Raw genomic sequence first — 18,069 nt, 5'->3', positions numbered from 1 at the left:
GTAGAGGTAGGTAACCTGTTTCACAAACAACCGATTCACGGTTTAGCAGGTACACTTTCCCTGGGCCGTCTCACGGATCCTGTACAGTGTATGCTGCGCCGGCTCGCAATGAGAAGCGGACACAAGGAAGAACTTTGAGAGCAACGTCTGGAGCAAGTGATGGGGTAGGTAGGAATCTGGAATGCGAGCGGGAAGCTCGTGAGATGCATCGACACGGATGGGGAGAGGAGGCTCCAACCCGCGTATGCCAGCGCAGGACGGCGGGGGTGGGGGTTTGGGGGTGCGCCGACGCGGGTAAAACGCAGTTTGCATTCGGTGGGCGCGGGAACGTGACAGTCTATCGAGAGCGTGCGCTGCACCCGCAACTCGGCTTCGCTCTACCGCGATCGCACCCAGGCTCGTGGTCCCCATTCACGGCTGCGATCTCTGCTCGCTTCCATGCAACGTGTAGTCGGTACTCGAACGGGGGGCTGGGTCGGGGTGGCGAGGGTGTAGTCGAGGGGGGAGGGTGCGATCGGGATTCGCGGCTCTTTGCCGGGGATGCGGAGAGCGGGCGGGCGCGATGGGCGTGTGCGAGCGCGGCGTTCAGCTTCTGCTCACCACGGGCGGGGCGTTCGCCACGTTTGCGCTCATGAGTGTGGCCGTGGGAACGGACTTCTGGCTGTACTCGCGCGGCACGTGCCGGAGTAAGGGCGGCGGAGGGGACAACGAGACGAGCACGAAAAACGAGGAGGTGATGACGCACTCGGGGCTTTGGCGCACGTGCTGCCTGGAAGGTGAGAGCGCACGTAGCGAGCGCGTGTTCGTACTCTTCCACCCGCACTGTCTCGTGCGGGCACTGCGGTCAAACCGCCTTGTGTCTCGCCCAGTCTTTCACTTCTGATGGAGCGTTCCACTCCACTCACGGTGCACCTGTTTCTCAGTGCGCACCTGCAATCGCAATGTGCACACCTGAAACCTCTCTCAGTAATATATTCGTATATACCAGAAGCAGAAAGGGAATTAATCAGTCAGGAGTGAAGACACACACACACACACACACACAAACACACACACACACAAACACACACACACACACACACACACGCACACACAAACACACACACACACAAACACACACACACACACACACACACACACACACACACACATATTCAATCATATATATATATATATATATATATATATATACACAGACTTGGCATTTAATATGGAATATTTTTTTTGTGGGGGTGAACTTACTTTTCAAGATGTCTGAGAACCAAAAGTTCATTGGAATTATGTTGAAATTATTCTAGATTTTGTTAATGTGCCCTTTAAAAGAAACAAAAACCACATTTGACATTTCGAAACAAATAAATTGATCCTTGAAAGTGATGGAAACTGATATCGAACTCAATTCATGGACAGTACTGTATTAAACTTCTGTACGTTTTCCAGAAGTATCTCTTTATTTTGCACATTAGCCAAATTTTTTTTTAACAAAAACAAAAGTTAAATTACGACTGGGATTACGGACAGTAAAATTACAGTTCAGTACTTCGTGTAACCCCCACGAGCATTCAGGAGAGCACGTACACGTTGAGGCATGCTGTTCACGAGATTTGCCAAGGTTTGGACAGGAATCGCTTGCCATGCAGTGACAATAGCCTGCTGCAATTCACGCACAGTGGTGGGCTGCTGGTCCAAGTGGTCGATTTGACGCGTTAATTCTGCCCACAAGTTCTCTATCGGATTCATATCTGGGGACATGGCAGGCCACTGCATATGCTCTACACCACGGTCAGCAAGAAGGTGTTGGATCATGCGAGCACGATGAGGCCGTGCATTGTCATCTTGGAAGACAAAGTTTCCTCGAAAGGCTGCACGAGCAAATGGAAGCAATGTTTCTTCCAGAATGGCCCTGGACTTGAACTGGTTCAGGTTTCCATTCAGAACAACCAGGTCAGTTTTGCCCCCTGCATGAAAAGCAGCCCCACCACCTCCAGCTTGGACTCTTGGCACTATACAATCTTGGTTGTAGGCTTCATGCAATTGTCTGCGCACTCGGACATGGCCATCTTGACGATAGACCAGAAATCTAGACTCGTCACTGAAGATCACGTGATTCCAGTGTCCTGGCTGCCATTGACGGTGCTCTCTGGCCCACTGCAATCGGCGCTGGCGGTGTTGTCTGGTCAGGCGTGGCTTTCTCAGGGGACGCCTGGCACGATAGCCTGCTTGAACCAGTCGTTGGTTGACTAGCCTTCTGGATACAGGCACATTCGTCAGTTGCTGCCACTCAGCCCTAAGCCGATTAGCTGACTTGGTACGGCCATTGTGGACTAACCGGTGCAGCTGGCGATCATCCCTCCTTGTGGTTCTGCGGGGACATCCTGGCCTCGGTATTGGAGTAGGGACATCCCTCTGAGCATTTCGTTTCAGGATCTTTGACACCTGACCTTGAGTGTTGCCATACTGCCGAGCAATAGCACGCTGTTTCATGCCGTAATTTCGTAAAGCCACCACTCCATGACAAACAGCATTGTCGAGTTGACAGACCATCTCCAGAGGAAGCGGCAATAACTTTTGGATATGTGCAGCAGTTGTTTTCCACTAATACAGAACGCAACAACCCTTGTATACCCGACTGTGAAGCCAATCATCAAATGCACCTGTCCATACATTTTGCCACGCCACCTGTGATATAATCCTGTTGTTGACTTCTTGCTGCGACAGACAATCAGTGACATGGTTCTTTTAACAAATAAATCACCAAAGTGTAAAAGAAACTCACCAGATTGATATACTTGGTTAAGAAAGTAAACCCAAGTCAAGAAAAAAATATAGTCCATATTAAATGCCAAGTCTGTATATACTAGCTTGGCTCGGCTCGCGCACGTCGTTACTGAGGCTTATTTTAGCTGAGGATAATGAATGTACCTGAGTTGCTGTGTTGTCATGATTTACACCAATCATAATACAAACAATTACTTTGCACAAATGTATTTGTTGTGTTTGTTATATTACATTTTTATAGGCAATTTAGGTTGAAGATTCAGGTTGAATGTTTTTTTTTCAAGAAAGAACCCCTCAGCACATACCTAGGGGATGGGTAGGTGCAGACTGGAAGTTTGGGATGATTACACCTCACCACCAAGTAATTCAAAACACCTCACAGCCATAAAACAAGTAATAAAAACACCTCACCACCACGAAATTAAAAACACCTCATCACCACGTAATTATAAATATCTCACCACCACGTAATTCAAAACTCCTCACCACCACGTAATTCAAAACACCTCACAACCACGTAATTCAAAACAACTCACCACCACGTAATTCAAAACACCTCAACACCACGAAATTTAAAACACCTCACAGCCATAAAACGCGTAATAAAAACACCTCACCACCACGAAATTAAAAACACCTCACCACCACGAAATTAAAAACACCTCACAGCCATAAAACGCGTAATAAAAACACCTCACCACCACGCCATTTAAAAACACCTCACCACCAAGTAATTCAAAACACCTCACCACCACGAAATTAAAAACACCTCACCACCACGAAATTAAAAACACCTCACAACCATAAAACACGTAATAAAAACACCTCACCACCACGCCATTTAAAAACACCTCACCACCAAGTAATTCAAAACACCTCACCACCACGTAATTCAAAACACCTCATCACCAACTAATTCAAAACACCTCACCACCACTTAATTCAAAACAACTCACCACCACGTAATTCAAAACACCTCACCACCATGTGATTTAAAAACACCTCACCACCACGTCATTTAAAACACCTCACCACCACATAATTCAAATTACCTCACCACCACGTGATTCAAAACCACCACAACGTTATTAGAAACACTTCACAACCACGGAAACAAAAGTTTGAGGGAGTCGTTAAGTGACAACACAGACACTGCCCAGATGTGTCGATATATAAATAAATGACTGCACCCGAGTTGCCGTTTTGTCATGGTTTAAATTAAACCAATCATAATTCAAACAATTATTTTGCACAAATGTATTTGTAATATACGTGATATCACATTTCAAAAACAATTGAAGTTGAAAACGTAACTTGAAAAAAAAAAAATTCTCGAAAAAATCCCCCCCCCCAAAAAAAAAAATTGGAAATTTTTTCAAAGAAAATACACTTAGGACACACCGACAGGAGATATTTGTGCATACCAGAAGTTTGGTACGATTTCACAAAAGTTTGAGAAAGCAGTTCAGTGACAAGTGACAACACAGGACAACACAAGACAGGACAACACAGACGCTGCACAGATATATATATACTAGCTTGGCTCGGCTCGCTGCGCTCGCCTCACCAAGCGTCGATACTGAGGAGCGGGCTTATTATAGCTGAGGATAATGGCTGTACCTGAGTTGCTGTGTTGTCATGATTTACACCAATCATAATACAAACAATTACTTTGCACAAATGTATTTGTTGTTTGTGATATTACATTTTTATGGGCTATTTAATAATAATAATAATAATAATACATTTATTTTATATAGCGCTTTTCAAGAAGCCCAAAGGCGGTTTGACAGAGTACAAAAAACAAGTGCAAAAAGACAAAAATCAATCGGTAAGTAATCAAAGCAAAAGGAAGGAGAAGGAGAAGAGATAGTCAGGGGTTAAATGATGTGGGTTAAATGTTGAATGCAGTGTTGAACAGGTGGGTCTTGAGTGATGTTTTGAATTTGGTGGGTGAGGAGGAGTCTCTGATGGTGTGAGGTAGTGAGTTCCAGAGGGTGGGAGCAGCGATGGAGAAGGCCCTGTCCCCCCAGGATCTGAATTTTGTCCGGATGGGGGGGGGGGGGGCGTCAGGAGGTTGGTACCAGCAGAGCGGAGGTTGCGGGTGGGAGTGTGTCTGGAGAGGAGGTCAGCCAGGTAGGATGGGGCCAGGTTATGGAGGGCTTTGTAGGTCAAGAGGAGGATTTTGTACTGGATTCTCTGGGGGATGGGGAGCCAGTGAAGCTTGTAAAGGACGGGGGTGATGTGGTCACGGGTCCGGGAATGGGTGAGTAGATGGGCAGCGGAGTTCTGAATGTATTGGAGTTTATTGATGATTATTGAGGGTGAACCATAGAGGAGGCTGTTGCAGTAGTCCAGACGGGAGGTGATGAAGGCGTGGATGAGGGTTTCTGCAGCCGTGGAGGAGAGGGATGGACGGAGACGGGCGATGTTTTTCAGGTGAAAGAAGGCTGTCTTTGTGATCTGTTTAGTGTATTTGTCGAAGGAGAGGGTTTGGTCAAAGATGACGCCAAGATTCCGGATGTGAGGGGAGGTGGATACTGGGATACCGTCGATGTTGAGGGCAAAGTTATGGGTGGATTTGGTGAGCGTTTTTGGGCCAATGATGATTATTTCATATTTATCATAGTTAAGTTTGAGGAAGTTGATTTGAAGCCAGGATTTTATTTCAGTGATGCAGTTTGTCAGGATAGAGTGGGTGGCGGTGGAGATGGACTTGGTGGAGATGAAAAGCTGGAAGTCATCGGCGAAGCAGTGGAATTGGAGACCATGACGGCGGATTAAGTGACCAAGGGGGGACAGGTACAGGATGAAGAGGAGGGGGCCAAGAACTGAACCTTGGGGGACACCTTGGGGGAGGGGAGCAGTGGGGGATTTGCAGTTATTGATGGAGATGAACTGGCGTCTGTCAGAGAGGTATGATTTGATCCAAGAGAGGGCAGTGCCGGTAATGTTAAAGGTGGTTTCAAGTCGGGTGAGGAGGATGGTGTGATCGATGGTGTCAAAGGCGGCGCTGAGGTCGAGGAGGATGAGAATGTTGAGGTTGCCAGCGTCAGAGGAGAGGAGAAGGTCGTTGGTGATTTTGAGGAGAGCAGTTTCAGTACTGTGGTTGGAGCGGAATCCGGATTGGAATGTTTCATACAGGTTATTGGCAGAGAGGTGATGTTTGAGTCGAGTGGCTACAGCGCATTCCAAAACTTTTGACAGAAAGGGTAGGTTGGAGATGGGTCTGAAGTTATTTAGGGTGTCAGGGTTGAGTAATTTAGGTTGAAGATTTGGGTTGAATGTTTTTTTTTCAAGAAAGAACCCCTCAGCACATACATAGGGGAGGGGTAGGTGCAGACTGGAAGTTTGGGACGATTACACCTCACCACCACGTAATTCAAAACACCTCACCACCACGTCATTTAAAAACACCTCACCACCAAGTAATTCAAAACACCTCACCACCACATAATTCAAAACACCTCATCACCAACTAATTCAAAACACCTCACCACCACCTAATTAAAAACACCTCACCACCACGTCATTTAAAAACACCTCACCACCACCTAATTAAAAACACCTCACCACCACGTAATTATAAATACCTCACCACCACGTAATTCAAAACACCTCACCACCCATGTGATTTAAAAACACCTCACCACCATGTGATATTAAAACACCTCACCACCACATCATTTAAAAACACCTCACCACCACATAATTCAAAATACCTCACCACCACGTGATTCAAAACCACCACAACGTTATTAAAAACACTTCACAACCACGGAAACAAAAGTTTGAGGGAGTCGTTAAGTGACAACACAGACACTGCCCAGATGTGTCGATATATAGATAAATGACTGTACCCGAGTTGCCATTTTGTCATGGTTTAAATTAAACCAATCATAATTCAAACAATTATTTTGCACAAATGTATTTGTAATATACGTGATATCACATTTTATAAACAACTGAAGTTGAAAAAAAAAAAATTCCCCAAAAAAAAAAAAAATTGCAATTTTTTAAATAAAAATACCCTTAGGACATACCGACGGGAGAGATATGTGCATACCAGAAGTTTGGTACGATTTCACAAAAGTTTGAGAAAGTACTTCAGTGACAACACAAGACAACACAACACAACACAACACAACACAGGACAGGACAGACGCTGCACAAATATATATATAGATATATATATATATATAGATATATATACACACACATATACAATCATATATACACATACACACAAACACACACACACACACACACACATATGCAATCATACACACGCACACACACACACACACACACACACACACACACACACACACACACACACACACACACACAACCTTGAATCCAAATCCTTGTTGCATTTCCTCTCAAATCCTTCGTCGGTTGCATTTGCAAATGGTTGTTATAAACTAGTGTTATTTCCACAAACGTGATAATGCGATGGGTTTTAATCTAATGTTTTGATATTATGCTGTAACGTATTTGTAACACTATATGTTGTTATGGTCGTGCCACTTCAACGACCATTGCGCTGCCTGCCCAGGGTGGGACGAAAAGATCTCCAAAATCCGCCGGGTTAATTTGGCGCGAATCGTCGTCTCCGAACACCAGAACCATAGTGGGATTAGAAACCAATGACCGTTCTGACAGAACTACAGAGTTCCTTGGCTGAGATCGGAGAACCTGCCGGAAGGACACCAGTCTCTGCAGCACTTCACAAATCTAGGCTTTGTGGAAGCGTGGCCAGATGGAAACCACACCTGAGAAAAAGACGCATGTCAGCACGCCTGGAATTTGCAAAAAGGCACATGAAAGACTCTGAGAGGATGAGGGAAAAGTGTTGTGGTTTTGGGAAACTGCTAAGAAATAATGACAACTACCATACAGGTCCGTTAGAATAGTTATTTCATAGCAGAACATTATCTTAGCCCCTTCCCCTTATATGGGTTAGTAAGTCGTTATGCGTTGGGGAGGGAAAGACAGGCCCTCCAGTCATAAGGGGATAATTTTCCAGGCAATGCACACAGGCTCAAAGGCACACCATCCATGACGTATCCTCGCTGCATGAGGCAACGACGTATCCTCGCTGCACAAGGCCACGACGTACTCTTACTCTGCACGAGGCCACGACGTACTCTTATGCTGCACGAGGCCACGACGTACTCTTACTCTGCACGAGGCCATGACATACTCTTACTCTGCATGAGGCCACGACGTACTCTTACTCTGCACAAGGCCACGACGTACTCTTACTCTGCACGAGGCCATGACATACTCTTACTCTGCATGAGGCCACGACGTACTCTTACTCTGCACAAGGCCACGACGTACTCTTACTCTGCACGAGGCCACGACGTACTCTTACTCTGCACGAGGCCACGACGTACTTTTACTCTGCACGAGGCCGCGATGTACTTTTACTCTGCACAAGGCCACGACGTACTCTTACTCTGCATGAGGCCACGGCGTACTCTTACCCTGCACGAGGCCACGACGTACTCTTACTCTGCACGAGATCACGATGTGCTCTCTCCACGTGTACTGGCTCTTACCTGCACGGTTCCTGACACACTCACCTGCTCATGTTCGTCCTTGGGATCGCCTTTGCCTCTTCGTGCTCATCCTGGGGATCGCCTTTGCCTCTTCGTGCTCATCCTGGGGATCGCCTTTGCCTCTCTGTGCTCGTGCTGGAGTGGCCATCTTGCTGGCGTGGTGTTCGTTTTCGTTGGTGACGACAAGATGAGGTCGTTGCAGTGGACACAACAAGGTCTTGGTAAAATCGATCCCGACTTGCTCTCTCTCCACGTGTACTGGCTCTTACCTGCACGGTTCCCGACGCACTCACCTGCTCATGTTCGTCCTGGGGATCGCCTTTGCCTCTTCATGTTCGTCCTGGGGATTGCCTTTGCCTCTTCGTGCTCATCCTGGGGATCGCCTTTGCCTCTCTGTGCTCGTGCTGGAGTGGCCATCTTGCTGGCATTGTGTTCGTTGGTGACGACAAGATGAGGTCGTTGCAGTGGACACAACAAGGTCTTGGTAAAATCGATCCCGACTTGCTCTCTCTCCATGTGTACTGGCTCTTACCAGCACGGTTCCCGACGCACTCACCTGCTCATGTTCGTCCTGGGGGTCGCCTTTGCCTCTTCATGTTCGTCCTGGGGGTCGCCTTTGCCTCTTCGTGCTCATCCTGGGAATTGCCTTTGCCTCTTTGTGCTCGTGCTGGAGTGGCCATCTTGCCGGCGTGGTGCTCCTTGGTGACGACAAGACGTGGTTGTTGCAGTGGACACAACAAGGTCCTGGTAACATAGTAACCATTTTGCTAACAGAATCCCAACGTTCGTTTCCACTCCCCCCTGCCCCGTGAATATGTGCTGGGCGCCCTTGTTGTGTTTATTTGTTGTAATCATCATAAGGCATAGAATAAGCTCTGTTTCTGCCTCTTGTCCTTTTTTCTTTCCTATGGATAAGTTTCACTGTAAATATTTGTAAATAAATCGAACCGTTAAATGTTTCCTTTCCCTCTGTCCGTGAATGTCCTTTCTTTCATTGATCCGGCGTCATTGCTCGCACCCAGAGTAGCGATTGGCTGTAACCAAATTAGCATCAGCCCGGCGGGTACCAATGGTTGCTCGGTCGTCTAAATTTCCATCCAGGAACAAATGTGGTACACCGCCGGAGACAGGTACGTTCACCGATTGGAACAGTCACGTGGTACAGGTAAGCGGTGTCAGACGATTGGACCCTGCTATCCTGCTCATCTCCAAATCAACAATCAACAATTGGACCAATTGGCATTCGTAGTTGCTGGTTCGCAACCTGCAGAAGTACGAAGTTATTTGTGCACAGTAGCCTCAGGTCTGGTAAGTTCAGGAGGGAACGGAAGCTAACCCCCTCGTAGGAGACCCGAACCCCGGACCGTAACAATAGTTTGTGATCTGATGAGATGAAAATTGAACTTGTTGGCCTAAATGTAAAGCGCTACGTCTGGCGGAAATGGAGCACAGCTCATTCAGCGACAGGGACTGCGAGACTTGTAAGGACAGAGGGAACAATGAATGGAGCCAAATACAGGCAAATCCTTGAGGAGAACCTGCTTCAGAGTGCACAAGACCTTTGACTGTGGTGGAGATTCACATTCCATCAGGACAATGACCCCAATCATACAGCCCAAGCAACACTGGAATGGCTTCAGAACAAGAACGTGAAAGTCCTTGAGTTGCCCAGCCAAAGCTCAGACTTGAATCCCATTGAGAATCTGTGGAAAGACTTGAAGATTGCTGTTCACCGACGCTCCCCAACCAACTTGACAGAGCTTGAGCAAATCTGCAAGGAAGAATGGGTGAAACTCCCCAAATCCAAGAAACAAGTCACCAAGGAGAAACAAGTCAGGTCAGTCTCTTGACTGCCACTGGTAACTTGTATCCCAGTGTTACCTGCCGCATGGTCGTGTAGTCGGTGACTAAACCGACTACCCTCACTGGCTTGCCAGTGGGGAGGGTGACTGTGACACCTGCAGAACTAAAAACAATACCTGTTAAAGGGCGGATGAGCTCCCTTCAGGAGCCAATGGCCATCCAGTAAGGAGATGGTGTCTCCTAAAAAACACCCATCCGGTTGGACCGATTTTTTAGGTCGTAGGTTGAAGACAGCAACCGCTCAGGATAGTACTACCTTTAGGACTTAAGAGCGTTAAAGTGGTGCCCGGATCCATCTTCCACTCTCCATGTCAGGATTGCTGGTCTTAATGTCTGTCTCACTCAAACTAGAGCTACTCTCTTCAATCTCTCTTGCAAACAAACATCTTACACTTTTCATCATACACTTTTCTTAATCTCTCTTTCTTCATTTTTCTATCAATGCAGTTCTTTTATTTAATATCTGGCCTTGATGAGGACTATATTGTCAGTGACTGGAGCAATTCAGCATTTAAAAAAAAGAATCCAGATGTGCAAATCTGTGGATATACGCAAAGCATAGGAATCGAGAGTGGGAGAGGGAGGACACACACCTTACCACTTTAATAGTTTCCCCGTGCAGGTTTTTCATTGGCACCTGCTCTCTTGCTCACCACCCATCTTCATGCACTCATCGCACAATGCTTAGTGAGCACACTAACGAAGGGAAGAGATTCGTCGAAAGCAACAACTCACACCATCATATAGAGTTGGAGATGGAGACAGAGAGAGGGCTCAGTAGAGGGTGCTGTAGATTTGCCTGCTGCACCCGGTAGACCAGGACCATGTTTCAGGAAATGGGGGTTGAATTAAATCTCAATGGCACTAAGCTGGCAGGCAGAATGAAAGCTGGCCAAGTCGATCTAAATTGAAGAATGACTGAACAGGAGAATTGGCAGCTGACCTGGCTGAAGTAAAGGCCACGCTGTAGCTGCTGGCCAAGCCAGGATTGAGAAACGGTAGAATTTACGAGTAGATTTGGAATAGATGATGGGTGCCCATGGAGTAGTGTATGAAATAGCAGAGAGTAGAGGGAGAATAGACAAATTTAAAAAAGAACACATAGAGGTCAGAAGAAGGAGAGAGGGGAATTTGTTTGAAAAAAAAAGCAGCAGAAATAGCAGCAGAGATGAAGGAATATAAAACTGAGACAGAGGAAAATAAAATGGAGATCAGGTCAAAATGAAGGGGAAAGGAAAAGAGAATATATATCTGCGATCACAAAGCAATCACCAAGGGTAAGCCTTCCCTGGCCGGGGGAGGCTTACCCTTCGTGATTTCCTGCAACTTACCTTTGGCCTGCGATCCAATGATGGCTGTATTTTTTCAGACCACCATATGACCGTGACCTTCAACACAAGTGTGTAAATTAATAAATGTCCCCATGTACAATGTATCCAAAAAACTAACGATCATGAAAATAGAAAGGGAGATTATTCAACTTGTGATGAAAAAGGTGTTTTTTGTTAATTAGGTCACAATCCCAAAAATTTAGGTCAAGGACATGAAACAAAAATCAGGTGCACAACATCATTGCAGGTACGCTCTTATGTTGCAAGAACATCTTGGAGGCCAAGCGCTCTTTCAGATTCCGCATTGGCAAAATTTAACGATGATAAAAAAGTGTTATGTTTTCAAACTACCATTTGTTACAAAGTGTTATTTGTTATTTTCGTTACAAAACAAAGTGTTGCAAAGTGTCAAGCAAAAAAAAGTGTTATTTTTTCAAACTACCATTTGTCCTTTACTTTTAACCCAGAGGGGTATGATGTAAATGAAGCGTAAATGCAGCTTGCTCTAGGCTATCTACAGAGGGCAATTTCGTTCTGATATGACAAACCTTAGTCAACTTTATGTGTAAAATGTGGAAATGGCTATAATTAGGGCATGACCTTAGAAATTAGGTCAATGTCAACAAATTAGGCCAATCCTGCATACTTCATATTCCCATCATTGATGCAAAATTTAATTCTGTAAGTCCTATGCAGCTTCGAGATACAGCTCGGACATTGACACAGTTCTGAAATTAGCGTTGAAAGTGCAGAAATAATTTATTTTTATGCCTCCGCCCCCAAAGGTGGTCTGAGGAATTATGTTTTCGGGTTGTCTGTTCGTCCAGGCTAAACCTCGTTTTTCTCAGCAACCATATGTCCAATGCAGACGAAACTTTCAGGGTAGGAGCGACACCCATGCAGAATGTTTTTATGATAATTGTGATGTCATAGGTCACGTGGTATGGCAGCCATCTTGGATTAAATGAAAACAATTAAAAAAATTATCGGAAACCGCTGAATGGAAAAATTTGAAACTTGCCACATTGTTAAGTACTCCCAATGGGGAACAAAATAATGATAATTATGACATCATAGGTGAAGTGGTATACCAGCCAAAAATGTTTTAATCGAATTCCTTATCCTAAAAATCTGAAATTGCATGCACATGATCTATGACCCATTTGTATTGAAATATTAAACTTATGACATCCTAGGTCACATGGTTTCGCAGCCATATTGGATTTAACCTAAAACCCTAAGAAAAAACATCTTCTTGCAAACCACCAAATTGATTGACTCGAAACTTTACGTATGTCATTGACTAGGTATGGCGAATAAAAGATGACTACAAAAACGTCATTGGTCACATGATGTGGCAGCCATATTGGATTGCAGGAAAACATTAAATAATTATATCTCTGAACCCGCTTAAGCTATCGATGTGAAATTTTACAAATATCATCTATCACCACTGTTGCATATAGTGTGAAAACGATGATGTTGTAGGTCACGTGGTTTGGCGGCCATCTTGAATAGAAAAATGAACCTTATCAAATCAACACGAAACTTCACAAACGTGATCCCCTACCCATACATATGCAGAGTGTACATTTTAAGGTCATATGTCACGTGGTGTGGCAGCCATATTAGCTTTAAAGCCGATAATTTCATCCCAGACGTGTTCAATGGGTGACAAATCAGGGGATCTTGCAGGCCAGGGTAACACATTAACATTGTTCTGATTAAGATACTGCTGTACAACTCGAGCAATGTGTGGTCTGGCATTATCGTGTTGAAACGTCACTCCAGGGCCGTTCTGTTGCAAAAACGGTAAAGCGGCCATTTGCAAAATCTTGTCTCGGTACCTCACAGCATTCAAGTTCCCCTCAATCACAATCATTGGCGTTCTTGCTGCAGCTGTTATCCCACCCCAGATCATAATGCCCCCACCTCCAAAATGATCCCCTTCCAGAACACATGGCCTGATGTAACGTTCACCTGTGCACCTGTAGACACGTGTCCTGCCGTCAGCTCGGTGAAGCTGTGCCAAATGGTGTTTCTATGGATGTTGAATCGACGAGCAACATCACGCTGCGAGGTACCAGACTGAAGCATACCTATAGCTCTCCATCTGTCATTTTCCCCGAGGCGTGGTATGTCGAACTTGTTCCAGAATGATGAATAGAGGTGTTTTTCTGACTTCTGCACTTCTTAAGACTGCATTGAGTGGAAATGATAAGCGTCTGGTTGTCTGGCCTTTTAAAGTGAACATTGCTGGCCATTTTTCTCGAATATGTCATGCTTCTTGCAAATTTCGTGCAATTCAAACAACAACTGCTTGGTTGCGTTTCTTCGACCATTTTAACACACTCTTTCTCTGGTTCAAATCCAAAAATTCATTCACAAGATTACCAATGAAAAAATTCCATGTCACAATAACTTTTGCCTCTGAGTATATATTGTTAAAATGTTTTGGGTTTTGGGCAAACCACATTTCAAAGAAATGCTAAAATGTCTTGGCCGGGCGAATCAAATTTCAACGTTGGCCTCCAAAACCAGCCACCAACCGGGCATCCTCCGTCATACAAAGTCTTATCTTGCCAAACGTGGACTCCTATCGATTTAGAAGGCTTTCAATCTGCAGCTTAATGGAGGACTGCTCTCCCCTTTAGGCTGGATCCCCTGCCTCACAACTTGCTCAACTTGATGTTGTGGAAGCCAAGGTCTTCAAGATCATTGCGATCTCCCACGATGAAGCTGTGTCTATGAGTCTATCACTTTGCCATCACAAACAGGTCGGTGGTCTATATGTCTTCTCCCGCCTTCGTTCTGGTCTTGCCCACTCTGCTCTTTCTGCTCTTTTCGGAGTTGGAATCTAATGGTTCAGAAGATCAACCAGTTTGCGGTGAAGGACCCTCACACGACCCTGTCCCAGTCATGCTCTTGTCCACAACCACTGGCACCGGCTATATTATTACACTGCGCTCGCGAAGCGAAAAGCAGGGTTAGGCCATCGGTTGCGTATCTGTGGCGTACACGTCTGCATTTTTAAAATTCATTTTCTCGTCAACCGTTGGTCTGATTGACCAGAAATTTTACCATAGGAGTGTCTCCGCCTGTATAATTTTTAATAACAATTATGACGTCATAGGTCACGTGGTACGGACGCCATCTTGTAAAAACTTTACACCTCTATATCTCCCAAACCACTCAATGGAAAAAACATTGAAACATGGCTCATTGTCAAGTACTCTCCATGTGGAATAACATTTGTTGATGATGATGTCATCGGTCAATCTCTCTTTCTTCACCTTCAATCAGGTAATGCCTTCATTATGACGTCATAATTCGAAAAGTACAACTCTTGATCTGATCAGTATGGGAAAAAAAATTCCTCTGCAACTGTTAGTCCGATGGACACAAAATTTTCAGAATATGAGCGGCTCCTCCTGTGGATTTTTTAAAATGATAATTATGACATCATAGGTCACGTGGTACAGGCACCATCTTGGAAAAACCGAAAAACGTTGCACCTCTATATCTCCAAAACTGCTCCATGGAAAAAATTGAAACGTGGCTCATTGTAAAGAACTCCATATGGGGAATAGGTATTGTTAACGATGACGGCGTTGGTACCGTAATTATGACGTCATAAATCGACAGGGGCAACGCTTAGTCTGATCTGTGAAATTTATGGAGCATGATCTATGCAACAATTATATTACAGAATATAAATTTATGATGTCATCGCTCACGTTGTCTGGCAGCCATATTGGATCAAATAAAAAAAATTTTAAACGTTCAAAAACAGAAGAGTTGGCTCGCACCAGGTTGACTGCGCAGGGTAATATTCTATGAATACCATCTCGTTTATAACGCATCACTTGCTGACCATGAAAGCTAGGGGGTCACCTGTACCTTACCTGGTCGGTAACAATTGATGAATCTCGCCGTGGTGGGTCGTGGTGGGACCAACGATTGGGATTTATCGTACAACCGGTAAATATAACTTGTTGGCAAACGACCAGGTCCTCCCGCACAATCAATAAGCAATAAAACGTGAAACCCGTAAATCGTTTGTGCCCGCGGGCTCGTCGGAACCCGGTCATTTAGAATCTGTCACAACGGTGGCATTGATGGCCGAATCGAGGCTCCCGGATCGATCATTGTGCCGTGTCGAGTGGACTCGGATTGTGGGTATCGACGTGGAATACACTGGAGGGAGGGCGGTTGCCATTGCCTTTCCATTGCTAACCAGGACATCTATTTTGTACAACGGCCTAGCCGAGGCAATAAGTCCACCGGCGGATGCTAGCAGACAGGACAGACGGCTTAACAGACCCCAGAACGATGGTGGACCCATTGATGTAATTAATGCCCAGTCTGTGGATAGTCGCAAATTGCGTTCATTTTCATCCCATTTTGTTCCTCAAATACCTTTACAAAGAAACGGTAACAAAAGTTTAGATTTTAAAAAGCAAATGGAAAAATGGTGCAGATGCTTTAGGACTGTGACTGATGTGAATAATAAATAATTATAATTTTTACTCCCGCCAGGGAGTAATGCATTCGATCGTGTCCGTGTGTGCGTGTGTGTGTGTGTAAACAAGGTATCTGGAAAAGTTCTGAACGGATTTGGATGAAAGTTGGTGGGATGATTGCCCTTGGGATAAGGAAGAATTGATTAGTTTTTGGTGAAGCTCAGGATATTATTCCGGATCCAGGATTTTTTTGAAGGATTGTTTACCATTGGAAGACAGGGCTCATTTTAAAAAACATTATCTTCTATATATTCTATATTTAACATTGTGATATGAAAATAGTTTTCATATTTGTTGTAAATGTAGTTTAAACTTGTGGTTATGTGTTAGAGCGATGTATTTTGTTAGCAGCGTCGTCTTCAAGGTTCTTTTTTTTCTTTTCTAATAAAGACATATTCTGTCATTTTAAAACCACCAAAGTGTGTATTCAGTTTCCCCGTTTCATAAAATATATCGTTTGATACGTATAATGCTTTAAAACTGTTTTTTTTTTTTTTTTTTAAACCTCAGAAGAGATCTCAACATTTACCTCAGCGAATGTCAATCGCGGTGTCAGTATTTGGTGAACTTATAAAGACTTAGGTGAGTTATAAGTGTGACCAGCATGTGCACGGGATTCTTCCCAGAAGAATGAGTGGTCGCATTAGCTTGTACGACTTAAAATGAGCGAGTTTTGTTTGACGTTTGGGCCAATTTTACATGTTGTATCCCGAAGGAATGAAACGCACGTTTTTCCAGGCTTACAATTTTATTTGAAGTCGCACATGCCTCAAAATACACTCACTTATATAGAATTGAACGCTGAATCCGAAAATGTAAGTGAAATTGCCTTGTTTTTTTCAACATTATCTTCTATATATTCTAAATATATATCTGTGCAGTGTCTGTCTTGTGTTGTCTTGTCTTGTGTTGTCACTGAACTACTCCCTCAAACTTTTGTGAAATCGTACTATTCCATCTTGACCCACGGCGGGAGTATGCGCTCCACTGAGTGGCGTTCTAGTTTTTTAATGCCATGACCCAATTAGAGACTTTTTTGGGATCCATTAACATATTCGAGTCTCCGTGGAAGAGCTAGAATTAGTCTACTGAACGGATCAGGACACAACAGGACAAAAGGAACATGAGAGAGAGAGGGGACACCAACAGCAGTTTGAAGGCCAAGACAGAGGGAGACGTGGACAAACAATGGCTGTGGGGTGGAATGGGGGCAAGATGGATACAGAAGGAAACTCCCAGGAAATTTTGAACGAGGGATCGGGGAAGGGAGGTTTATTTAGATCGGGGATGATCTGAGATGGTGGTGAACAGTTTACTGGAAGACGTTGAGGGGAAAATGTGATTGAAGAGGATGTGTCAGTTGGTTCCACAGGTGGGGGAAAAAGAGGAATAAATGAGTGGAGATGAGCAATAATCCTCGATTTAGGGAGCTTCACCAGAAGGGGGTTGATGGTGGTCTGTGTGTGTCCTGCAGAAACCTGGGGGTTAGGGGGACCAAGCACGGAAAGAGGAGAGGGTGCAAGACCAGAGAAGAAGCGGTAGAGAGACATAAAGACCACCGACCTGTGTGCGATGGCGAAGTGATAGGCCCATCGTCTCAGCTTTAGCTTGAGCTGACATTCTAATAGTCTTGAAGGTGTTGGTTTCCACGGCATAAACCTGAGAAACAGTGTGAGGCAGGAAAGCCATCCCAAAGGAGAGAGCAGCACTCCATCAAGGTGTGGATGAAGACCTTGAAGGTGAACAGTCGTTCAGCTGTGCCGGGGATGGACTGTACGAAGCAGGATGCTGAAGAAAGGGAAGAGGCTGCAGCCTGTCTGTCTGAAGAATGAGGTGTGTCACTGCAGAAGGTGAAGTCTTCAGCAAATAGATAAAGAGGATTTTCCAGAGAGTCAGAGAGATCATTTATGAAGATCAGGAAGAGGACTCGACCCAGATTCAATTCTCGTTTCTATCACCCTGGGGAGAACATGGCACAGTATCGGCTGAATTAACACCGTTAATGGA

At 44.8% G+C, this 18,069-nt stretch overlaps 1 protein-coding gene across 1 annotated transcript in view; it reads left to right on the top strand.

Moving 5' to 3' along the window:
• The first annotated feature begins 323 nt into the window (after positions 1-323).
• Positions 324-18,069, top strand: part of LOC137426902 (voltage-dependent calcium channel gamma-2 subunit-like) — a 63,398-nt gene continuing 45,652 nt past the window's right edge. The window contains exon 1 of the mRNA XM_068115904.2: positions 324-776. Coding sequence (XP_067972005.1) covers positions 563-776 — 214 coding nt within the window. The 5' untranslated portion in view covers positions 324-562. The remainder of the gene's footprint in view (positions 777-18,069) is intronic.

Source organism: Myxine glutinosa, chromosome 5, assembly GCF_964187855.1.
Source record: "Myxine glutinosa chromosome 5, kmMyxGlut1.1, whole genome shotgun sequence".
Lineage (NCBI taxonomy): Eukaryota > Metazoa > Chordata > Myxini > Myxiniformes > Myxinidae > Myxine > Myxine glutinosa.
This window is presented reverse-complemented; position numbering and strand designations above follow the sequence as displayed.